Source organism: Eurosta solidaginis, chromosome 2, assembly GCF_040869045.1.
Source record: "Eurosta solidaginis isolate ZX-2024a chromosome 2, ASM4086904v1, whole genome shotgun sequence".
Classification (NCBI taxonomy): domain Eukaryota; kingdom Metazoa; phylum Arthropoda; class Insecta; order Diptera; family Tephritidae; genus Eurosta; species Eurosta solidaginis.
Window position 1 is genome coordinate 130402697 of NC_090320.1, and position 27184 is coordinate 130429880.

The 27184-nt window shown below is 37.1% G+C and overlaps 1 protein-coding gene across 6 annotated transcripts in view; it reads right to left on the reverse strand.

Moving 5' to 3' along the window:
- Ca-beta (Ca2+-channel-protein-beta-subunit) overlaps nucleotides 1–27184 on the reverse strand; it is a 1568477-nt gene that overhangs the window by 498365 nt on the left and 1042928 nt on the right. For all 6 annotated transcript variants that reach the window (XM_067766220.1, XM_067766221.1, XM_067766223.1 and 3 more), the window contains one exon: nucleotides 7686–7803. In XM_067766220.1, the coding sequence (XP_067622321.1) occupies nucleotides 7686–7803 (118 nt within the window). The remainder of the gene's footprint in view (nucleotides 1–7685; nucleotides 7804–27184) is intronic.

Here is a 27184-nt window from a genome sequence, read left to right on the forward strand (position 1 = left end):
TTAATACTCGAATTGTTTTAAAGTAGGTAGAGTGGTTGCATCGAAAGAAATAGTGGTTGGGTTCGAAATCTGCTGTAGGCATGTAGTTATAAACATGTATTTCCGTCACTTATGGGTAAGTATGCAGGTAGATTTTCAAAATTATAAGACACAGAAAATTTTTGAAGCCTACATCTATGGCAGGTAGTATTTTCTTTTCCCGTCTTCGTATAAAAAGGAACCTTTCTGTCTAGGTAAGATTTGATTTTTTCAATTTTATTCTTGTTCCGAGTATAAATATGAGTTAAATCGACTTGAAACTTCATAACATCTGCAATGCTCGCCGGAGATAGTTCAGTTCATACGTCAAATTTCAAAATCGTGATTTATTAAAAAAAATAAAATGAGTAAAAGGACGCGAGAATTTGAGTGTAATAACGATAAAGATATGTTCAGTCGCATGTGTGGCCAATATACTATCATAAGGCGACGACGAGTGTTCTCAGATCATATGAAAACTATACTCCAAGTATTTTGGCATTGAGCCTAAAAATGCTAAAAAACCATGGACACCGAACACTTTGTGTACATCGTGTCGAGTAGAATTGATTCAGTCGGAATCAGGACAACAAATAAAATTTTATACACCAATGATATGGAGAGAACCTACTTGCCATTCAATAGAGTCTTATATTTGTCAAACAAAAACTTATGCCAGCGTACCTACAGTGACATTACCAGTACTACATTCAACGGCAGTTGCGGATCCAGTTCCATTGTCAACAGTAATATCTGAGTGCGGGGAATCAAGTTGTACTGAATTTCGCATGGGAAACGAGAGAAACGTTCTGTCACAAGCACAACTTAATGATTGGATAAGAGATTTGGAACTATCCAAGGAAAAGGCCGAGATCCACACTTCTCGTATGCAACAATTTAAACTTGTGTCATCCGATGTTAAGGTGATATATTGTAGAACTCGTCACGAATCATTTTTCAAACACTATACCAAGAAAGACATTATATGCTACTGCAACGACATTCCTGGTTTATTCAAAGAGTTCGGTCAAACATATGATTCAAAAGAGTGGCGATTGTTCATAGACAGCAATAAAAAATAAAAAGCCTTCTATCCCGATCGCACATGCAGTACATACAAAGGAAACCTACGAGGAAATGCAAAAACTACTCAAATTTATCAAATATGAAGAGCATGATTGGAAAATATGTCTCAAAGCCGTTGCAATGCTATGCGGTCTGCAAAGTGGCTACACCAAACACTGCTGCTTCCCCGGCAAGTGGGATAGCCGGGCTCGTAAGGACTACTACGTCAGAAAGGATTGGCCGGAAAGAGTCGGGTTTACCGTTGGTGTGGATAACATCAAATACACCCCTCTTGTCAAGAAAGAGAAAATCATACTTCCACTCTTACCCATCAAGCTCGGTCTCATTAAAAACTTTGTTAAGGCTTTGGACAAAGAAGGCGAAGCATTTGACTATTTGAAAACAATTTTTCCAGTTATTTCTCAAGCCAAGATAAAGGAAGATATTTTTGTTGGACCACAAATAAAAAAGTTGATCAACAATAATCAATTCATCAATTCAAAGGACTACTCTCATCAGCTGAGGCAGCAGCGTGGGAATCCTTTGAAAAGGTCGTTGCTTCTTTTCTCGGTAGTCACAAAAGCCCTAACTACGAGCAGATAGTGTACGACTTAATCAATAATTATGCGAAAATGGGTAAATATTAAAGGCTTATTAAAATTAGTTTCCCAAAATTCTATAACTTGTGTACCTAACTAATATTTTCTTTCCTGGCGTGAATATGTCTTTAAAAATTCACTTTCTGCACTCACATTTGAGCTTTTTTCCGGCAAATCTTGGCGACGAAAGTGACGAACATGGCAAAAGGTTTCATCAGCAAATGAAATTAATTGAGAACCGATATCAAGGATTCTGGAACGTTGCAATGATGGGTAACTGCTGCTGGTTTCTCATAAGAGAAACCGATCGTAAACTGAATAAGCGTCAAAATAGAACACATAATTATTTCGACTACATAGTAAAATCAAATTTAGATAAAGATTGTTAGAATATAGTATAAACATAAATAAATTTAAAAAAAAGTTGCAAATATGGGTAATTTCATTCATAAATTGAATTTTTAACTAAATAGAAACAGAGCATAACTAGATATTTCACTCTTCTTTATACCATACATACGTTTTGAGGTATACGCTGAAATTGCGCAACCTGGGTATTTTTATTTGATCGCTTATAACTTACGTAGTTTTAAACCGATTTTCTTCGATGGTAGCTTATCTTTTTTTTTATTAAACAGAGCTTTATGTAAAGAAAAAATATCTGGAAAAAAAGTTGGGGTTTTGGAATGCTGCCCTCGCAAAGGGTAATATTTTCATATTTTTTCATAAAAAAAAAAAATCTGAAATTATAAGCTAATATCTCCAAAACTATCTAGTTGACTAAAAAACAATGTAGTATGCATTTATAGCAAATTTTATCGTCTTTCAGATTCTGTAAACTTTCTTGACCCATTCATGAGGTATACGTAATTAAATGGAGCCATCTTTTTGGTTTTTTCGAATAAGGTAAATTGCAAATATCTCAAAAACGGTACCATAAAATGAGCTCGATTTTCGAAATCAGGGGGTGGTTTTACATACGAATTTCATAACGGCGTCTCTGTTAAATTTGGCCGTCGACCAGTGTAATCTATTTTTCGAAACCGAATTCCAAAGATACAAAATTAAGAAATAAAATATTTACGTAAAAAGTATTATGGAGAGCAGATAGAGAATAATATCGATTCAAGTAGCAAAACTTGGAGAATTTTAAAAGAAATAATGTACGGAAAATCTCAAGAAAGTAATAATGATATAGTACAACTAATTTATAAAGGCAATATTATAACTGACTCAAAGGAAATAGCTGAGTCATTCAACGATTATTTTACCACCGCAGTAGCAATACCCCAAAATTTTCATTACATTAATGAAACTGTTACAGAAGTACGCATCTCATTTCAGTTAACTTATTGTGACTCCGTTGAAATTATAAACGTTATAAATAGTTTGAATTCCAAATCAGCAAATGGAATCGACGGAATCTCGGTACGATTTGTGAAAAGGTATAAGGAAGCACTAGGGTCAAAATTAGCTGAACTTTTTAATGACTGTTTCCATTCTGGAAAGTACCCGGAAGAACTTAAAGTAGGCTTAGTAGTCCCTCTACATAAAAATGGATGCAAAGAGTTTTGCTCAAACTATAGGCCTATTACCAAACTTAGTACAATCGACACAATTTTTGAAAGTATAGTTCTAGTACGATTAAAAACATTCCTGAGGGACAACAATATTATTGATAAAAATCAATTTGGATTTGTAGAGAAATCCAATACTTTATCGGCATGCATTAACTGCACCGAATTTATATATGAAAATTTAGATAAAAAAAAATATGTCGCTATGCTGGCGATAGACCTGAGTAAAGCCTTTGACTCCGTAAATTTAAACATCTTGGTACAAAAGCTCCATGAACTTAAATTTGACAAAACTGCTATAAGCTTCTTCCAAAACTTTCTCCTTGAGAGGAAGCAAATCGTGTAAGTAGGAAAGATCAAAAGTACATTGAAAGCGGTAAAAGTAAGGATACGGGAAGGTTCCAAACTTGCTGCAACATTATTTATAATCTATATTAATAATGTATTGAAACTCGGTCTGTACGGAGTTCCACAGTTCTATGCTAATGATGGTAGTTTCCTATATGCTACAGATACTCTGGAAGAATTAATCAGTAATATTTAAGCAGATTTGCAATAAATTTCAAAGTGGCTTGCCAGAAACCTCCTGCAAATAAATTTGACAAAAACCAATTTTATCATTTTCAACAATTTTAGATACATTCCTGATCAAAGTGAACTTCCTGGGATAATATACAACGGTAACTTTATTTCAACAGTAGAAAATTAAAATACCTGGGTATTTGGTTCGACGAAAATTTGAATTGGATTGAACAGATTCAAAAAATAAAAATGAAAGTAATACCTTTAAACTTTTTCATTTATAGAAACCGTAACAATATTCCAAAGAAGCAGCTACGGCTTCTATACAATTCCCTCTTTCTCTCGAAAATAAATTATCGCAACTCAATTTGGAATAGATGTTCAGAAGAAAGATGAAGTGAATTACAGAGGCTACAAAATAAATTAACAAAAAATATTCTTGTACTCCCGCGTACAACTAGCACATCCAATCTATATGTAAACATGCTTGATATCCGAAAGTATTCAGCTCTTCAAACTATTATGGTCACATATAAGATAAAAACCAACTTAATAAAATACAATAAAAAATTAACAGCAGTATAAAGCACTGATTATAATCTACGAAACTCTCAGAACATCAGGACTCACTTTTTTCGAACTGAAAGATGCGCTAGATCTATTAGAAGCTACGGTATTAGATTATTCAATAAATTACCGTTAGAGATAAAAAATATAAATAACATTCTACTATCTGAACGATATGTAACAAACTTCCCAGCAAAAATGCTTGGAGTAATTGTAAAAAGGAGCACTCATTTGGTGCTCCATTAGGAGCAAGAAAAAATGTTTGTATGTTCGTTACTTTTCGTGTCATTCCGTTGTGCCGCCAAACTGCTGATTGCGCTCGCGTTGTCATTGTGTTCGGTTTTTGGTGAAGTAACAACGTATGCTTACGTCTTATTGTCTTAAAACAAAGAAAACACTAAAAAGTATTAAAACTCAAAAGAAACTAATATAAAATTAACGAAAATTAAAAAAGGTAAGTTCAATAATGTATACTTTATATTCAAAGCGTAATTTTAAGCGCCTTGTAAAGAAAGAAATTAATAGGCATAATGAAGGTGACACTTTGACGAGTGAACCGCTTGAGGAGCCGCCATTTGCAAATTCTGCCCTCGCTGCAGATGCAAATTGTGAAATAGCTCGTATATCATACATTTCTGTAATTAACTAGCTCCTTTTAAATTTTCAGCTCAAAGTGATGTAACTATCATTTTAAACACAATGGAGGACAAAATTTATTCAATCTCGGCCGATGTCAAAAAACTTAAAGAAATTGCTTGCCAAAGCCTTCCATAAAAAGCAAAGGCAGCTTCATATCGTACAAAATACAATCAAAAATTGAAAGTTTAATCTCTTACTCTCTTTTTTTACTGTTATTTGTTAATATTAGACTTGGTCAAAGAAATTATTAATCTTATTACTTGTACTTGTATAACAAAATCTGAGATTCAAAAGTTCTTCCAGCCATGGAAGGCCCCATTGTTTTATACTTTTTCGTGAATATGTAATCTTATGAAAACTTATATTTTTTTTAATAATAATATACATTAAAAACCCATTTTTGGACTTATCTGTAAAAAAACGTAGGAGTCTTTATTAGGTATACTCCGTTTCCAATACTCCATGGAGTAATTCATTCAATAATCCGAGGATTACTCCGTTCAATACTCCGAGGAGCGCTCCCAACAATGCTCCATGGAGTACTTCATTCAATAATCCAAGGAGTGCTCCCTTCAATGCTCCAAGGAGTACTCCGTTCAACACTCCGAGGAGCGCTCCCCACAATGCTCCATGGAGTACTTCATTCAATGCTCCGAGGAGTGCTGTCTTCAATTCTCCATGGCGTACTCTATGAACAATTGTAAGGAGTGCTCCTCTCCAATGACATGCAATGTTAAAATGGAGTAAAATTTCCATGAGTATCGGAGCAATCCTGTTATTCAAAATACTGCTCCTTAATTACTCCTTGGATTACTTCTTTTTTTGCTGGGTTACTACTGTCTAACTTTAATTTTAGACTATAAACATATATGTAACCACATACTTAAAATATTTATGGAACAATCCAATTTATTTTCTCCTCTAATTAGGAATATTTATTAACATTTTTGGACTTATCTGTAAAAAACGTAGGAGTCTTTATTAGGTATACTCCGTTTCCAATACTCCATGGAGTAATTCATTCAATAATCCGAGGAGTCCTCCGTTCAATACTCCGAGGAGCGCTCCCAACAATGCTCTATGGAGTACTTCATTCAATAATCCAAGGAGTGCTCCCTTCAATGCTCCAAGGAGTACTCCGTTCAACACTCCGAGGAGCGCTTCCCACAATGCTCCATGGAGTACTTCATTCAATTCTCCGAGGAGTGCTGTCTTCAATTCTCCATGGCGTACTCTATGAACAATTTTAAGGAGTGCTCCTCTCCAATGACATGCAATGTTAAAATGGAGTAAAATTTCCATTAGTATCGGAGCAATATGGAGTAATCCTGTTATTCAAAATACTGCTCCTTAATTACTCCTTGGATTACTTCTTTTTTTGCTGGGTTACTACTGTCTAACTTTAATTTTAGAATATAAACATATATGTAACCACATACTTAAAATATTTATGGAACAATCCAATTTATTTTCTCCTCTAATTAGGAATATTTACTCTTGCCACCACTGATTGATGCAAAATGAGAAAAATGTATTCGTTATCGTCTCGCACAAAATTTTATATTTTTTGAGAAAATTGGTGTATGTATATATATTGTATACCAAAGTTGTTAATAAGGAAAAAATAAAAAATTTCAGTTACAAAATTCTGTTCGCTACACAGAGTCAAACTAAATAAAATCATTTAAAAACAAGTAAGGAAGGCTAAGTTCGGGTGTAACCGAACATTACATACTCAGCTGAGAGCTTTGGAGACAAAATAAGGGAAAATCACCATGTAGGAAAATAAACCTAGGGTAAACCTGGAATGTGTTTGTATGACATGGGTATGAAACGGAAGGTATTAAAAAGTATTGGAGTGGGCCATAGTTCTATAGGTGGACGCCATTTCGGGATATCGCCATAAAGGTGGACCAGGGTGACTCCCGAATTTGTTTGTACGATATGGGTATCAAATGAAGGTGTTAATGAGTATTTTAAAAGGGAGTGGGCCTTAGTTATATAGGTGGACGCCTTTTCGAGATATCGCCATAAAGGTGGACCAGGGGTGACTCTAGAATGTGTTTGTACGATATGGGTATCAAATGAAAAGTGTTAATGACTATTTTGAAGGGAGTGGGCCTTAGTTCTATAGGTGGACGCCTTTTCGAGATGTCGCCATAAAGGTGGACCAGCTGTGACTCTAGAACACGTTTGTACGATATGGGTATCAAATGCAAGGTGTTAATGATTATTTAAAGGGGAGTGGACCATAGTTCTATAGGTGAACGCCTTTTAGAGATATCGCCATAAAGGTGGACCAGGGGTGACTCTATAATGTGTTTGTACGATATGGGCATCAAATTAAAGGTATTAATGAGGGTTTTAAAGGGAGTGTTGTAGTTCTATATTTGAAGGCGTTTTCGAGATAACGACCAAAATGTGGACCAGGGTGACCCAGAACGTCATCTGTCGGGTACCGATAATTTATTTATATATGTAATACCACGAAAAGTATTCCGGACAGACGGACGGACGGACATGGCTCAATCAAATTTTTTTTCGATACTGATGATTTTGATATATGGAAGTCTATATCTATCTCGATTCCTTCATACCTGTACAACCAACCGTTATCTAATCAAAGATAATATACTCTGAGTGCAAAGCACGCTGAGTATAAAAACAGGAAAAGTAATGGAGGGTTAAAGTTCCATACCTGTTGAAGCGAAGCTAAAGCGACTCTCATCCGCGATAGGTGATGTGTTGTGAAGAGGCAACGTCACTGGTATTGTTGAAACTATATTTATATCTGGATGTGTGGCTCTCCAATATGTCTGTGGAAAAGTGTACATTAGATAATTTAGTAGGTATAAAATATAACATATGCTGAATATTTTAGCAGTGTGCTAGGAAAAGCTTCTTTAAAGCAGTTCTCTAATATACTCACTTAGCTTCATTTCAAAAGTTTTAAGTATAGTACGACGACTTTGAGGGCCCTGTTTTGAAGATAACATTTTTCATTGCATATATATGGTTACTTGTTCAACGCTAATGTAAGAGCTTCCCGACAACCGAAAAGTTTTGATACTCTATCTTACAAATATATAAATTAACTATAAGTAGACCCGGAAGGCATTGTTCTTCCAGAAGCTTGATTTACATTAATAATTTAAAAATAGTTTTCTTTCTCTCCCATTAACGCCTACACTGTAACCTATCCATCCCGCAGAATATCTCGCCTTCTGCATCTACCTCTACCAGAGACGGAAATGTATAGACAAACAATGAGCAGCAATTGAAATTTCACAAAAAAGTAATTAAAAAAGTTGCAAAATTGTATATACATATATATATCCTATAAAATAAAGTCGTTTTATATTGCATGATTTGTGAGATAGTTAATTTCAATTTGGAAGGAGTTGACACAACTGTAAATCAACAACGAATCCCTTCCCAGTCAGGAATTTTGTAACCAGTATAGTGTTATTTAGTTGTTATTCTACTTTATTTTTGCGTACTTGCAATTTGTAAATATTTTATAATCACGATAGTTTTTGTTAATGAAAAAGTTGAATGTATCGGAAAGAAAATTTTTGATAATTTTTATATAACTTAAAGTTAAACTTGAGCAAAAATAAATTGTTCATCAAAATAAAAATTTATTAAAATATAGTTAATATCTTAACCAAACCAGTCTCACAAAAAAAAAACATTTAAGCCAATTTATCTAGCTTGGTTTACTGCTAACCCTAAGTTATGCAGAAATCAAACAGCTAAAACTAATTTCATGAAGTGTATAATTGGGCCAAATTTCTTTTAACTTATTTTGTTGCATAGAGAGCTGCTTCGGCCGTTGTTTGGTAATAAAACAAAATTTATTGTTTTTTCATACCTACGCGTTTCTACGCGACAGCGCCATCCTCAGGGTATTCTGTTTTTATTAACAATAAACATGAAAATAGCAATTAGTTATAAACACACTTAATAATTTTCTCTCAATATAATATTTTTTCATTTCGTGTTGACTCACCATGTAATGGTATTTGCAAAAATATATAGCTAAATCCGTAAGTTTCTCCTTACTTTGTACATGCTATTCTAACATCACAAAAACATTAATACATATAACATTTCTAACACCAGTACATTAAACATTAATTTAAAAATATATCACAGTTCTTTTCCATTTTGAGTCAAGTTTATTAAATTTATTTTATCACCGCAGTATATGCACTATTTGTGTTGTTTATATCTTCTTTGAAGTTTATGACGTTTCTTAGCTGTTGTTGTATACGTAAAGTTTCCAGTGTTAGTCGTCGTTTTTCTTTTCGCTCTATGTCCAATATTTTAGCGTTGGTGAAATCAGCTGTGTGATTGTTGCTTGTCAGGTGTTTTGCAAGTGCTGTTGTATCCTTTTTATTTTTGGCGTCCATTTCATGTTCATGTAGTCTTATACCCAACGCTCTTTTTGTAGTGCCAACGTAGCTCTTGTTGCATTCGTCATTTTCATTGCCTTTACACTTTATTTCATATACCACATTATTCTGATCTTCTTTTTGAATTCTATCTTTAGTTTTCGTAAATATTTTGTTTAGCGTGCTATGTGGTTTGAGAGTATAACTTATGTTTTCCTTTTCTACAATTCTTTTTAGTGTGTGATTATTTGTCAACCCTGGTACGTATGTAACGCTAATATATTTTCTTGTTGTTGAGTTCTCTTGCTGTGTATTTTCATTGTTATTCGAACTTTTAATATTATTTACTGTCGTTTCCATGAGCCGTTTTACGAGTGCAGCCGGGTAGCTATTTTTGAAAAGAATATTTCTTATTTTTTCATCATTGTCTGCTATAAATTCATTGTCGCTTAGAATATTCATTGTCCGAATTAGGCTAATTGCAGTATTTGTTTTTTTGTTTCCATGGATGGTTTGAGTGGTAGTTTATTATTCTACCCGATGCAATAGTTTTAGCATGCCAATTCAATGCAATCTTTCTATTTCTCCGATGTATCTATATGTCTAGGAAGGCAATCTTGCCATTGTTCTCTTCTTCTTTCGTAAACTGTCGTTTGGTATGCTGCGCGTTTAGAGTATTCAGTATGTCTTCCTAGTCCTTTATCTTTACTATTGCAAATATGTCATCTGCATATTTTTTATATATTTTACATGCATGTTTTTGCCTTTCAATTCAGCTAAGCTGTCGTCCAAAATTTTGTCAAGTACGATATCAGCTATCGTTGGGGATAATGGGTTACCCATGTGCATACCATAAATTTGATGGTAAAAAGTATTATTGTATGTAAAATAGTTGTTGCCCTGAAGACAAAATTCAAGAATCTTCTGGAATTGCTTTCTTTCAATATTTGTATGCTCTTCTAATTTATTCCATTTTTGTTGGTGAATAAGGATACAACATCAAAAGAGATTAGCATTTCGTCGTCTAGAATTTGAATGTTCTCTATTTGATTTCTAAGTTGGAAAGAGTTTTTTAGGTTGTAATCTTCCGATACTATATTTTTTAAAATATTTCCAATATATTTAGATAAACTGAAACAAGATACGTTCGTGGACGAGGAAATTGGTCTAAGAGTTAAGTTTGGTTTATGTGTCTTAGGAAGTCCGTACAATCTCGGTGCGTTGGCGGCTGATGATGTCAATTTGTATTCCTCTTTTCCGCTGATTTTTTTCAGATTAAACTGGTCATTTATAGTTAAATTATTTTTCCGCAGTAACTTTTGGGTGGGATCACTTCTTATAGTTTTGTACGTTTGCTTGTCATGTAACAAGTGCCCCATTTTCTGTTCATAGATTTTTTATACATTAATACAGTTTTGTTGCCTTTGTCTGCCTTTGTTACTATTATGTCATGTTTGTGTTGGCTAACTAAACTTCAAAGAAGATATAAACAGCACAAATAGTGCATTTACTGCGGTGATAAAATAAAATTAATAAACTTGACTCAAAATGGGAAAGAACTGTGATATATTTTTAAATTAATGTTTAATGTACTGGTGTTAGAAATGTTATATATATTAATGTTTTTGTAATGTTAGAATAGCATGTACAAAGTAAGGAGAAACTTACGGATTTAGCTATATATTTTTGCAAATACCATTACATGGTGAGTCAACACGCAATGAAAAAATATTATATTGAGAGAAAATTATTAAGTGTGTTTATAACTAATTGCTATTTTCATGTTTATTGTTAATAAAAACAGAATACCCTGAGGATGGCGCTGTCGCGTCGAAACGCGTAGGTATGAAAAAACAATAAATTTAGTTTTATTACCAAACAACGGCCGAAGCAGCTCTCTATGCAACAAAATAGAACTAATTTCCTTTGATTTTTTTAATGACTTCTAGTTAACCCTAAAGTCATGCAGAAATCTATCAGTGAAGAACAAAATTCTTAACAGTTTGTATTTTCTACGCTCATTTTTAGTTAGCTACAAAGTCATACACGTCACGCGTAAATATTTGGAGAATAAAATTTTTCACCTTTTGTAAGTTTTCACAAGCAGACTTATAGCTAACGATAAAGAAATGCAGAAAAAACAGTCTATTAAAGAGCCAATCTGCTCCTGTTAGCTTTGAGTATTAGCTCTCAATGCGTAAAATTAAAAATTAATTTTAATGGAAGATTGAAAAGACTCAACAATTTTAATATAATATGAAAAAACAGTAAAAAAGAATATAATTTAACAAACAATCAGCTGATAATATCGCGATTCATGAGGGGTGCAGCAGGAGAAACCTACGAAGGTTGTTTTAAAAATAAAGTAACTTGAACTATCCAGAATTTTCGAAGCAACATACAATTTTCTTTTTCAATAGAGGCAATTCGTTCAGTATCCGCAGAAGATTCCGAATTTTCTTTACGGATTGCGATGAAAGTGACTGAGAAACTTCATTTCAATGCCACAAATATACATGTACATAGCTAATTACCAAGCAGAAGATACAAGAGTTCTAGAAGGCGAAACGTCTAGACCTTTGGAGAAATATGTTGACGAGGCAACAGAGCAGCGCAAACTGAGGAATGACTAATCACTTTTGATTTATGCACGCTATCAGTTGCGAAGTGAAGTTTAATTGTGAAGTACTCTCAAAGCAGTCTAATAAAGATAATTTTGTAATACAGAATATTGGAGTGTTTTAATCAACAGTTTAGCTATAGGAACGTTAGCAGAAGGTTACAAATAAACGGAATTTCCCAAAAATTCGTTACAATTGGTGTCACAAGAGGAATTGTTGAATAAATTCTGAAGATTTCGAATACAACTTGGGCATGGCAAAGTTAAGAGAATTAAGGATCCAGCAACTGAAAAAGGAGCTGGAGAACCGTGGATTGAATAAAAAATAAATAAATGTAAGGGGAGATAACCTCCGAAGAGATCTAAGGCCGAACTTTTCTTCCAATTTGCGTCGTGCTCCTCTTGATTTTCCCTACAAATTGGCCGGACGGGACCTACATGTTTTATGCCGACTCCGAACGGCATCTGCAAGGTAGATGAGTTTTCACTGAGAGCTTTTCATGGCAGAAATACACCCGGAGCGCTTGCCAAACACTGCCGGGGGGCGACCCCGCTTAGAAACATTTTCTTCTAATTGAAAAACCTTATATATAAAATTTTGATGTTGCTTTGCCTGGGGTGTGAACCCAGGGCATACAGTGTGGTAGGCGGAGCACGCTACCATCACACCACGGTGGCCGTGGATTGAATACAACCGGCAATAAGATCGAACTTCAAGCACGGCTACGAGAGGTAATACAAAATCGTTCCCGAGATTGAAACATTGAGAGGTCGTATACAGGAGCTGCAACTAAATCGTCCAGCTGTTTCAGAGAGCAATGCGAAGGTAAAAACTCCATCTTTTGACGGTTATGTTCCTCTCCAAGTCTTTACGCTACAGTTTGAGAAGACCGCATGGGTGAACAACTGGAATGCTGCAGATAAAGTTGCTGCACTACTCGTCGCACTGAAAAGACTAGCTACCAAAATCTTACAGACTATTCCAGAGTGCGAACGGAACAGTTATGAAGCATTGATGGGCGCCTAGAGAGGCGATACGGAACCGAGCATAAGAGACAGGTATACCAAATGGAGTTACTGAGCCGCTACCAGAGGCCTGGTGAAACATTGCAAGAGTTTGCATTGGATGTTGAAAGGCTGGCACATTTAGCGAATGGGGACGCACCCGTGGAATACACCGAAAGGGTAAAAATCCAGAGCTTTATTAATGGAATACGGGATATCGAAACGAAGCGAGCGGCATACGCCAACCGAAAACATACATTCACAGAAACGATATCACATGCTCTAATTCAGGAAACAGCATCGCTTCTGTGTAAGCCAGCTTTCAAAGCACGCCGTGTGGAGGTAGAAAGGCCGGACTGGGTGCATTCAATATTCGAGGCACTGAAAGGATCGCAAAAGCGGAGCGAAAGAGTTATCAAATGATTTAAATTCGGGAAGCCAGGTCACAATGCACGTCATTGCGATCTTGATCCTAGTGGATCTAACAGCATGGGTGACCTTAAGAACAAAGCTGGAGGAGATGCGCAAGAGTGAGTTAGATGTAAAGATCGACGGCTAGCTCCAGTTGTGGAATGTCCCCTTATCTCTGTGTCACAAATCGGAAGAAAATCGAGGTCTTACCATCAGAGGAAATGAGATACGGGCGTATGTTGTTGTTGTTGTAGCAGGTTTGACCAATCACAAATTGTCATCAATGTCCTCTAACGGGAGTCCGAGGAAACTTGCTGTTTCAACAGGGGTGGACCATAATGAGAGAGGTGTTAGAGGCGTTGATTCCACATTACAATTGAAGAGATGGTTGGTGTCATGTGGAAACACATTGCAAGCAGGGCATACATTTTGTATGTCGGGGTTGATTCTGGATAGGTAAGAGTTTAACCTATTACAGTATCCAGATCGAAGTTGGGCTAGAGTGACTCGCGTTTCCATATGGGGGTGTGTGTTCCTCTTCCGCAAGTTTAGGGTATTGCTCTTTGAGTACTGGATTCACCGGGCAATTCCTGACATAGAGGTCCGACGCCTGTTTATGGAGTTCACCAAGGACCTGCTTATGTTTTTTGGCTTCATACGGCTATGTTCTCAGGTGCCGTATTTCCTCATAGTGCTTGCGGAGGTGACTCCTTACGCCGCTGGGCGGTGTTGGCTCATCAATCAGATGTCTGTTGGGATACCCAGGTTTCTGGGTATTCAACAGAAATTGGTTGGTTAGCATTTCATTTCTTTCCCTTATTGGGAGTATTCTCGCCTCATTATGTAAATGGTGTTCTGGGGACAAGCTGTGGCGGTTCTGAGGGCAGTATTTTGGCAGGCCAGTAGCTTTTCCAGTGGGTAATTCTAAGGCTTGGCGACCATATCGGAGACGCGTAGCATGCAATCGGCTGGCCAATTGCTTTGCAAGTGGTAATGAGCGTTTCTTTATCTTTTTCCCAAGTACTGCCAGCAAAAGATTTGAGGATTTTATTACGGCTCTGGATTTTCGGTACAATTGCGGCTGCTCACGGATGTTCACCAAAATGTAGATCCTGATCGAACGTCGCACCCAAGATTTTGGGCTGTAAGACAGTCAGTAGCGTAGTGCCATTGAGGGGGCGTTCAAAATGGTCGCGAGGTGAAGAAACTGGAGAGATCAGGGAGGTAGTAATTTATTTTGTTACATAGCTCATCGATCTGTGGGCCTGGGCCTGTGGCCATTATTGTGCAGTCATCGGCGTAGGAAACGATAATAACTCCTTCTGGTGGCGAAGGTAGCTTTGATATGTAGAAGTTAAACAAAAGTGGGGATAGGACACCACCATGTGGCACCCCTTGTTTAACTCTCCTTGGTTTAGATGTTTCGTATCGAAATTGCACCGATGCCGCCGTCCACCCAGATAATTTGCGGTCCCCCTTTTAAGACTTGGGGGAAGGGTAGACCCTTCCAGGTCTTGCAGTAACGTGCCATGGTTGACCGTATCAAAAGCTTTTGATTGGTCTAGCGCAACAAGTACTGTTCTTTGGTGGGGGTTTTGATTTAAACCGCAATTTATCTCGGTGCTAATGGCATTTAGCGCGGTGGTAGTTCCGTGTAGTTTTCTAAAGCCATGCTGATGAGAGGCTGGTGGCAAATTTGCCTTGAAATGGGGCAGTAAAATGGCTTCAAGCGTCTTAGCTACTGGCGATAGGAGAGATATCGGGCGATTTGACTCTCCTGTGTTAGCTTGTTTCCCAGGCTTTAGTAGCGGGGCCACCTTGGCCATTTTCCATTTTTCGGGAATGACAAAGGTGGAAAAAGACAGGTTGAAGACATGTGTTAAATATTTAAAACCCTCATTTCCTAGGCTTTTAAGCATCGACATGGCTATGCCGTCAGGGCCTTCCGCTTCTGGTTTAGCTTGACCGATGGCATCCTCAACCTTTTTGGCGGTGATGGCAATTGGGAACGCGCTGAATTTATGTTTGTGCGCGTGTCTATTGGCCTCCGTCTAGCTTTGTCAACCGTAGAATGCATTATAAATTGTCGGCAAAAGGCGCTCTTGCATTTTTTCGCATCCGACAGCTCTTTATCGCCAAAGGCGATGGAAATTTTGTCGTTGTGCTTGGACGGATTCGATAGGGACTTTACGGTGGACCAAAGCTTACCCACACGGGCAGAGAGGTTACAGCTTCTTAAGTGCTCCTCTAATTTCGCCCGCTTGTTTTCATCCACAAGCGGTCTGATGTGTTGGTTTATGCCCTTAATGGGGGTCACCGGGATCGAGCTGTCTTATAAGGTCACAGGTCCCCCTCCATTCCCGCTCTCGCGATCTTTTCTGTGGACATTGTACCCAGAACAGGTCTGCAGACCAGATCTTGCTGTGAGTTTAGTCTCTTGAATCGCAGCAATGCGGATGTTGTGCCGCTTCATGAAATGGACCATCTCCGTGATCTTACCATTTAATCCATTGCTGTTTAACTGCAGAATTCTAAAGTACAACGGGGAGACGTCGTCACTCTAGAAGTAAGTGACGGGTGACTACGCATAGGTTGTGAGAAGCTAGGACGCAATTGGTGTTGGGTCCTGGGACTTGTCGTCTCTGGGTAAGCATTGGGGTGCCCGGCGCTAAGGCTCAGACTACGGGACGCCATTGGGCGTGAACAGCAGGGAGCCACAAAAGATTTATAGAAATTACGGGGACGTCTGGTTTTAGGCTCTAGCCCTGAACTACCTGTCCGATGCAACCATCCCTTGCACGAGACACACTGATAAGAGTATGATCGTCCTAAAAAGATTCTTTTCCGGTAAACGCAACAAAACCATTTCTTAGGGACGGTGTCAGGAGACGGACCCGGATTGGGCTCGATACCTGCCCGGAGCAGGAGAATATGGAGCAGTCCCGCTGCGAGGAGCTGTTGGAGGGATGACAGTTTGTGGGAAGGACATAACGAATTAAATGGGGTTACACTGAAATGACAGTCCTTGGTCTGGACCTGCCCGGAGCAGGAGAGTATGGAGCAGTCCCGCTGCGAGGAGCTGTTGGAGGGATGACAGTTTGTGCGAAGGACATAACGAATTAAATGGGGTTACACTGAAATGACAGTCCTTGGTCGGAAAAAATCCCGAATACATAGAACCAACTGCCTTGGGAAACGGATACGGACGCATCTCATTATTTAATCCGATCTGATTTGGTCAACGTGAGAGTAATGGTATTACCTTGAGAAAGATTTCGTACGGTTACTGGCGAGTATAACCAAGTACAAGGAGACGTGTTATGTGGTCTTAGTTGGAAAGGTCACGGTTCTACACAAATTCGTTGTGGCGGAGATCGGTGATGAAGTCATATTGGGAGTGAACTTCTTGGTTGACCATGGAACCAGGATCGATATGGAAAGAAGGATTATACGCTATAAGAACAAGGATGTACCATTCAACTTCAGTTTGGAGAAAGGGTTCAGCAGTAAGAGAGTGATGGTGGAGGAAATTCAATAAAGACCCCAAAAGTCAAAGGCAGTAGATCGGGCAAAGGTTTATGGAACGAGTGGGCCAAACAAATCAAAACCGAATGTACCTGCGAGAAAAACACTGGCATTGACAACCCCAAAAGAACGCACTAAAACGAAGGAAAGAATTTCCCAGGGCGCACTACTGTTGTAAATTGTCAGAACGATACTGATTATGCAAAGCCAAGCCGTCAAACAAACGCTCTGCGAAGTAGTTCATTCGCCAAAAAACAGATTGTGAGGGAAAAAACCAGGATAATGTGTAGTAAGATGAAGCACTGTCAAAATGGTGTGAAGATGATAGCGTGCGACAATATCGCGAGCTTGCGGTGGCTGGAGGAAGTGGTTCCAAACCTCCAACGACATGGCACGAACGCGCGGTTCGAGGTTGGGGATAAAGCGCAAATTCCCACGGTACCCAAAGTTAAGGTATGGATACCATGCGTGATGAAGTGGGAGGATACACTGCGACTTCTGCGGAATAAGGATCCGAACATACCGACACAGGATTGGAACGTACTTACTGTATCTCGGCCTACGGAGGAAGGTAAGTTCTACGTCTTCCAAATAAACAAGCAGGAGGAGGATGTGTTGTACACGCAGCTTGGCAAAATGTTCTTAGGTACAGGCAAAATTTACATGCGACTCAGGAAAACAAGTCTCGAGGATAAAAATCCTAACACGCTAGAAGTGGGCGAAGTCGAAAAGGGCCTCAAAAGCGTAAGAGAAAAAAGACAGTTGGAGGTAGCCGACGTCACCACGAAGGTGTTAGAAGAGGGCCAACAGACAAATGGTGCTATGAAGCGCACAGAGGAACACACGCCACAATAGCTACGAGAGGCTGAAGGGGGCCTCGAATACTATAAACCCAAAGGGCAAGGGGGACGGCGACGTCATGACGAAGGTGTTGCAGGGGGAAAAACAGCCCAATGGTGCTGCGAGTCCTACAGATACACCTCCAGCACGGTAAAGTGGCGTCGAGCGAACACCTCCTAGCCCTTGAGGAGGTTCGTTTGACGTGGGGCTGATCCACGAGCCGTGGTTCTTATCGGGAGGAAAGGTTTCTGGACTTAGCGCGCGCAGATTTGGCGTCTACTACGCGCAAACGGAAGGACGGGTGCGAGCTGTAGTAATGGTAAAGAAACAACTGCATTCATATATGCTGCCTAATTACACTACTGAGTACCTCGTAGTGGTGGCCGTTGAGCAAAAGAATAAGCAGGCATTTATCCTGGCATCCTGCTACATGGCCCATGCTGCGGAGGTTCCACCGCCAACGACAACGACTGTAACCCATCAACTAGCACAGCAGCAGTCGAAGCTGCACCTGCAAGTGTAAATAACAAAAATGTAGCAAAAACAATTACAAATTCAAAAAACAAAAGAAATATTAAAAACATTCCACCTATTAATATATTTGATGTAGAATCAAAACAAATAATTGAGCTGATCAAAGATGGTTTAAAGACAAAAAATTTTAAAATAAAAGAACACAACCAAAATAAAATATCGATTTACTTAACAAATCTCGAAGACTATAAAAGAGTTCGCGGATATCTTGAAAAAGCCAATGTGAAATACTATTCATACACACCCAAATGTTTAAAAACTAAAACATACTTGCTGAAAGGCTTGAATGGCAATACCAAATGTGAAGAAATTTTTAATGAGCTTAGTCAATATCAAAATGATAACCTTAAAATAGTCAATTTACTACTAAAAAATCGACAGAGAAAAACTTAACGCTACCCATATTCATGGTTCAAGTAAGCGCCGACAGCAACGTGAATGAATTAAAGGCCGTTAATTGTATTAAATGGGAACATTTTCGCAGACCCGAGATTCCACAATGTAGGAATTGCCAAAACTTTTTCCATAGCGCTGTCAATTGCAATATGGCAGCCAGGTGCGTGAAATGTAGTGGGCTACACAACAGCAAAGAATGCCCTTCTCCTGGACGAGACTCTGCAGAAAAACCAAATCCTTACTGCGTACTATGCAAGAAGCATGGACACCCAGCATCCTACAAAGGCTGTGAGCGTTATAAAGAGCTACAGCAGAAAATGAGATTGAGAAAACAAAGTTTAGCTACGGCTAAAGCTACCCACACAACCAACTCTAATTTTACTAATCCTAATATAAGCTATGAAACGTAGCTAGAGTAGCGCAGGTCAATTTTGACACTCCCAATAACCAAAACCTACAAAACTCATTTCTAGTAGAACTAAAAAATACAATATTATCTCTAAGTAAACAAATTACAAACCTTCAGAAACAATTAGAATTGCAGACGGCCAGAGTCGATGCAATTTGTGGCTTAATGGGATCTGTATGAGCGTTAGGCCCTTACAAACTTTGAATAAATATAATTTAAACATTATTTCTTTTAATGTTAACTCCCTTATAAATTTAAGCAGAAGACTAGACTTAAGTAAATTTTTAAAGGAGAGAAATCCAGATATATTATTACTCAATGAAACTAAGTTAAACCCGAAACATAAACTAAAGTTTCTTGGGTACAACTCAACAAGGAAAGATAGGTCGGTAGGCATGAGAGGTGGTGGAACAGCGATACTTATCAAACATAACATAAAGTTTACGAAAGTTTTTAATCATAAAATTGATAGGTTAACAGTCTTAGAAACTTGCATAATTAAAATACACATGCCTCCAAATAACATTTTGTATATAATAGCAGCATATTATCCGGCGGGGAATAATAACGACGCATTTAAAACAGAACTAAATACAGTTTTCGAAGCTCTAAATCTTGAACAACCTAATCATTACTACATACTAGCAGGGGACCTTAATAGTAAGCATACTGCCTGGGGAAATGCACAAGAAAATCCTTAAAGCAAATCACTTAGAAATTGGCTTATGTCAAATGAGATAAAATACCGATGCAACCTGTACGCTTCCGTATCACCTTCATTCTTTAGATCTAACTCGTTTTTAGACATCTGTATTGCCGACAACAGATCAGACATACAAAAAGACAACGACACGGTTAACTGTCTAAGATGCTTTAACTATGACAGCGATCATAACGCCATAGAAATAATTGCTCGCAGAGACAACAGAAGCTTCTTTACATTGCTGGATAACTCCGTTATAAAAACGTTGGATTATAAAAAAACTAACTAGAAAAAATTTAAAAACACCCTAAGTTCAGAACTACAAAGCCAAGCTCGGACACCAGACAATAGGAACTTGAAAAACGTTGAAATCGACCATCACTTAGACAAACTAAACAAAATAGTTCTAACTGCCATAGAAAGGAATGTGCCAAAAAGAAGATCTGGCAGCATCACTAACACACTGGCAAACACACCCATTTTAAAATCTCTACTTTTAGAAAAAAGTAGAACCCTTACCATTATAAAAAATTATAATCGTCTACAACTACATTGCTCTTATAGTGCTATACAACAAGAAAAAGCTAAACTAAAACTAATAAAGAAGCTAATTCAGGACAACATCAAAATACATATAAATAAGCAACTCGAACTCAAACTATCTTATATCAAGATTGACGATCCCTCTAAAATGTCTTCTATTAAAAAATCATTTCTTCCAAATCAGAGTGAGACCATCAGTCACCTTTGTATTCCCTTCACTTCATCCCCACTCATACAAGAAGCGGGACTAGATTGTAACTTAATTGAGAAGAACCTCACAACTAACAGCTACATTATCAAAAATAACAAAGATATAGTTGATATAATTAGCGTTCATCTTGAATCAATTCACTCTTTAAAAGAAAACAATCCTGACAATCTAATCCATTCACAGGTTGAAGAATGCTTCAATGAGTTTTTAAAGACTAAAACTTTATTTGATAGCATCGAGGTAACCAAAACAATATTTAGCGCAGAAAAAAGGGCAAATAACCTTACCGAAGAACAAACCGAAAGATTCTTCATTCTTACTAATGACCTCTCCGATGTATTTGCGAATTTGAAGGGAAAACTGTCATCAGGTTTAGATCAAATACCAAATAGCATCCTAAAAAATCTTCCAAAAGATATAATTCTAGAATATTGTACGCTTTTCAACAATATGTTGAACAATGCATACTTCCCACCCATTTGGAAAACCGCCAAAACAATAGTTATACCCAAAAAGAACAAAGACAAAAACAGTCGTAAAAATCTTCGTCCGATCAGTTAGCTCATAAACATTAGTAAAGTATTCGAGGCAGTAATAAATATAAAATCAATAGAATTATTGAAAACAATTACTTAATAAGCCCCAAACAATTTGGTTTTAAATATGGGCACTCAACTACTTATGCCATCAGCCTTCTCGTTTCCGAAATAAACTGGAACTGGAATAAAAAACACGTCACAGGAGCTTGCTTCCTGGACATAGAAAAGGCTTTCGATAAAGTGTGGATAAAAGGACTTATAACAAAACTCATTGGTTATAAATTTCCCCTTCAGTTAATAATATTAATTTATAATATGCTTTCTAATAGAAAATTCTCGTTATATACAAACGGTATAAAAATTACACGAGAATTTAATATAATAAATGGCCTACAGCAAGGTACTGTAAATGCCCCTCTTCTTTTTAACATCTACATACTAGACTTGCTGGATAAAATAGACAACATTATAGCCTTTGCCGATTATGTTGTAATTTATCACTCATACAGTTCTATTGCTAATATAAACACAAATCTGTAAATCAAATATAATACTTTTGAAGAATATACAACAGATTGGCAACTCAAAGTAAACGCCAACAAATGTGAAACTGTTCTGTTTCGCCCCCCTATCAAAAAATGCAACTCAAATATTAAAAAAAACTGGAAAAAATTCAAAATTATGTCTAACGAATCTAACTGTATAATTAAACAATCCGATAGAGTTAAATATCTCGGCATATATCTAGATAAATTTTTGTATTATAACGACCACATTAACCACCAAATAAAGAAAACCACTAGGGCGTTCCATGCTTATAAAAAAATGTTCTCCATTAAATTTTTGGATAACGGGCTAAAAACGATCATGTATCAATCACTTTTAAGACCTATACTTACGTACGGATGTCCGATTTGGTATAACATGTCACCATCATACATGGAAAAAATGAGAAAATTTGAACGGAAAATTCTGAGATCTTGCATCTCCTTGTATAGATCAGCAAGCAGTAACTATACCAAATACGTATCAAATGCGAAGGTTTATAGCATAGCAAAGGTACCTAGAATTGACTGTCATATAATAAATCTGACAAGAAGACACATAATACGCTGTCTCGACAAGGCCAATAACACCTTGATAAGTTCACCCTTTTACGAAAGCGAAGAATACTTTTCGTCAACTGTAAAAAATGGATTTACACCCCCAGAATCATCCCTTTACCTTGACAGGAATGGATTTATACAAAATCAAGATCACATACCGATCATTTACCATATTATTAGAAGAGCCAACGTAAAAGCAGTGACCTCAAAAACACTTAACACAGAAAACAAACGTTTTGATACATACGTTTCTGTCAGAGACAAATTAGAAGCAGCTGCCATCATAAAGCAATGCTGGTGGCTAAACAATATATAACCACAAACACTAACTCATGCCGGACATCCGACATAACTTTCCCTTACCTGATTTTATCATTTTATCTTTTACCATAAATAGCTAATCAGGCATTGTTTTTACATGTTCTTTTTCTTTGCAATATAATTATAAAGGACCTAAAAAGCTTTAAGTTAAAGCAGTAACATTTAAATTGTATAAATGAATAAAATGTTATATTATATCAATATGAAGACCGTCAAGTAAATGAGAACTCGTCTAGAGTCATTGTATAATTATATTAAACAAGACAACTGAAACTATTGTTTATTTTAGTATCTAAGCTCATGAATATTAAATAAATAAACATTATTAAAAAAAAAAAAAAAGCAAAGCCGCAATGGGGGAGCAATGAGCAGAGTCTTCTAAGCAGGCAGGTAAAAGAAATGTTTAAGCTAGCAAAGACCGCGGAAAGCGAAGCGTGTCGGGACGAGTACAGGGATCTACTGACGATCTACAACCGTGAAATTTCCAGGGCCAAGAAAACCTCGTGGAAAAGCTTCTGTAGGGACATAGAGTGCTCCAGCGAAACAGCACGGTTGAAAAAAGTCCTAGCAAGGGGAAACATAGTCCAGGGACTATGGTCGGGACGGGGAATGGTCACGTAATAGTGACGAAACCCTTGAGGTGCTTTTCGATACATATTTCCCATTGGGAGACGGTTTATAAGAGCCAGCAGACAGCACTCACACTTCGATCACGGAGCGGGTAGTGCCGGGCTTGGTGACCGATACAAAGATCGAATGGACAGTGAAGCGTTTTCTAAGTTTAAATCGCCGTGCCCAGATGGTATATTCCCGGCCATGCTACAAGTTTCAAGTAGAGCGGTCATGGAATGGCCTAAAATATGGGTGCATAAGACTGAATCAAAAGCACTCTTGAAGAAATGCTCGTGTAGCTTTCCTACCACAGGCGGAGAAGATCTGTCACGTGTATCCGAAAGACTATCGACCCATTAACTTAGCATCATTTCTACTCAAAACCTTTGACATGCTTATATATAGGGTAAAGTATATGAACCGTTCCACTTAAAAAGCTTCATCGCTACGATTTGAATGAAATTTGGAATTGCTGTGCTATATAGTAGTGTTAATTTCACTTAAGTTCGCTCCTAACTTTTAGATGGTTACGGAGATAAAAGCATCTGAATTCTCAATTTTTTTTTGTGGAAGCCTGGAAGCCTTTTTTCTATAAATCATAAGTCGTGTAATTGGCTTTCTAAGAAGAAATAAATAAAACTGTTTTTAAAGTATTTTTTCCATTCTTTTCGAATATAAATAAAAAAAAATTTTTTAGAAAAATTTTAGTAAAAATTTTATTAAACATTTTTTTTTTTATTTTTTTTTCAAATTGGGGCATTTTTGAAATTTTTATTTTTATTTTTAAATAAAAGCTTGATATTTTTCCTTTAAAATGACACCTATTTTAAGTATTTTGGCACGCGAACATTTCTTTAATACATTTTAATTTTAAATATATACATCTCCAGCTAAAATTCACCCATAAATTTTATAATTTTTATTTTTTTTTCAAGTTTGACCATTCTATGTATTTTTATTTCTATTTTTAAATAAAAGCTTGATATTTTTCCTTCAAAACGATACCTATCTTGTTATGCTGCCCGAAAATTTCTTTAATACATTTTTTTTAACATAGAGGTACAGATGAAAATTCACCCACATAATGCCATTATATTAATTTTATAATCACTTGAACACCTGCATATTATTCTGTGTATAAAACCATTTTATTTATTTCATTCTACAGATTGTACTTACAGACTATTGCTAGTTTAGTGAATAAATTTTATCTAAAATTATACATACTGACATTAAAATCTATTCAGTTCAAAGTCAATATAGTAAAGTTGTACATACTAATGTTTTTGTTTTGTTTTTAGGAAATTCTTGGCTGCTAGTATGAAGGGAAAATCTTTTTACTTCAAGCTGTGTTGTAGAAACAGGAATAAATGAATGAAATTTTGAAAGATTGTGCAGCATTTCGCCTTCTTTTAGGCTTTCTCTTCTATCTTTAAAAAAGCTCGACTGTTTTCTGGCAATATATGAATGAGGCTTTAACTTGTAAATGCAATCGCATAGTTCTTCCACAAAATGTAAAGTCTCAATACGCATGAGTTTTAAATCCTTGAGTTTCTTTCGGTAAAGGTCAAGACTCATTTTGCGGAAGTAAAAAATTAGGTATGCCTGCTTTTTATGTCCTTACACTTTTTTCATTGTGGTATAATATTTTGCTTAATACTTAGTGATCATGTGAGTCATATTTATATATTTGTACAAAACTTTATTTTTATTACAATTTATTACTATTTTATACAATGAAATAATGAGAAAGCTTTCCTTTGAAAATAAACAAAACTAGTTAAAGCGCGCATAAAAAAATTGATACATTTATCCGTACCTCTATGTTAAAAAAAAATGTATCAAAGAAATTTTCGGGTAGCATAACAAGATAGGTATCATTTTAAAGGAAAAATATCAAGCTTTTATTTAAAAATAGAAATAAAAATGCATAAAATGTTCAAACTTGAAAAAAAAAATAAAAAGTAAAAATTATAAAATTTATGGGTGAATTTTAGCTGGAATTCTATATGTTTAAAATAAAAATGTATTAGGAAAATTTTTGCGTGCCAAAATAAAATAGGTATCATTTTAAAGGAAAAATATCAAGCTTTTATCTAAAAATAAAAATAAAAATATGAAAAATGCCCCTTTTTGAAAAAAATTAAAAAAAATTTTATTAATAAAATTTTTTTATATTTATATTCGAAAAGAATGGAAAAATACTTTAGAAAACGTTTTTTTCATTTCTTCTTAGAAAGCCAATTACACGAATTATGATTTATATAAGAAAGGCTTCCACAAAAAAAATTGAGAATTCAGACGCTTATATCTCCGTAACCATCCAAAATTTAGAAGCAAAGTTAAATGAAATTAACGCCACTATATAGCACAGCAATTTCACCAAATTTCATTCAAATCGAAGCGACGAAGCTTTTTAAGTGTAACGGTTGATATACCTTACCCCATATGTGTACATAAAGTCCAACTTAGATGAAAAGCCGCTCTCCACAACACTGCATGCGTACACCAAAGGCAAGTCAGCAGACACCGCATTGCATATAGTGATAATAAGCATAGAGGAATCCCTGGGATGAAGGAATATCTTCTAGGAGTCTTCTTGGACATTGCCGGGGCTTTCAATAAAGTTTCTAAATGGGCGATTATGGATGGTCTTAATTACATTAAAGTACATCCGGCCTTAACCAGATGGATAGGCTGCATGTTAAATTGCAGGAAGATAACATCACAATGGGAAATGCACGAGGCCACGAAATCAGTGGACAGGGGCACGCCGCTGGGAGGAGTGCTATCACCTCTGCTGTGGACGCTGGTCATCAACTAACTGCTCAGGCGATTCGATGAGGGACCCGCAAAACTTACGGCTTACGCAGATGACGTTGCAATTGTCAAAAGTGGAAGGTGCCTTCCAACGACTAGTTCATTGATGGATCGGGCGCTTCGGGATATTCACACCTGAGCATCTAATGTCGGGTTGAAAGTAAACGCGGAGAAGACGGATATGGTCTTGTTTAAAAAGGGGTACAAGGTCCCAAATTGGACCAGGCCTAAGTTAGGAGGAGTGACCCTACAGGAGAAAACTTGCACAAAATATCTAAGAATCATCCTAGACAGTAAGCTGTCATGGAAGCTCAATGGATGGAGAGGGTGAAGAAGGCCTCAACGGCACTTAATGCATGTAAAGCCACACAAAAAACAACGTACCTTAAAAAAATTAGAGGGGGTATGCAGACTATTAATGCTTAGCATTACGGGAGCCCTGAAAACAACCCCGACGGCTGCACTTTATGCCATTCTGCACATTCCGCCTGTAGACCTGGTAGCAAAGAACATAGCGTTAACAACTGCAACCAGGCTCGGTGCCTCGGCACAGCTTGAGCGCCGACCATACGGCCAATGTAGTATAGCGTCATCAATCACAAGACGTACAGACTAGGTGACTACCTATCTGCGCTTCGAGGGAGATCTTAAGGCCACAATAGAGGTGGACGGTTGGCGCAAGGGTGTTCAAATGGCGGAAGAGGCGATACATGTGTACACAGATGGTTCATAAGTAGTGGAAGGAGTAGGGTTTGCGGTATACTGTGCCGATCCGGAAATGAACAGATCCTACAGGCTGCCGTATTACTGTGGCGTTTTCCAAGCGGAAGCGGAAGTATGAGCCGCAACCAAAGCAGTTGAAACCCTGGAAGAGAATAGCTTAAGCTGCAACCATGTTAACTTTTATATTGACAGTCAAGCAGAAATTAAGGCAATAATCTCGCATAGCACAACATCTAAATGCGTGTTAGAGTGTAAGCAGTCTCTGGAGAGAATAGGGACAAGAAGACCCAGGGCATATGGGAATAGATGGGAATGAAAAAGCGGATGAACTAGCTAAAAAGGGCGAATATCTTGAAGCTTGCTCCGCAGACGTCCCAATTAGACTGGGCGAAATTAAGCGAAGGCGAGAGGTGCACATGATCGACCAAGCGGGAAAGGAGTAGGTTCAAGCGCGGGGCTGTGAAGTGTCGAAAATTATGTTT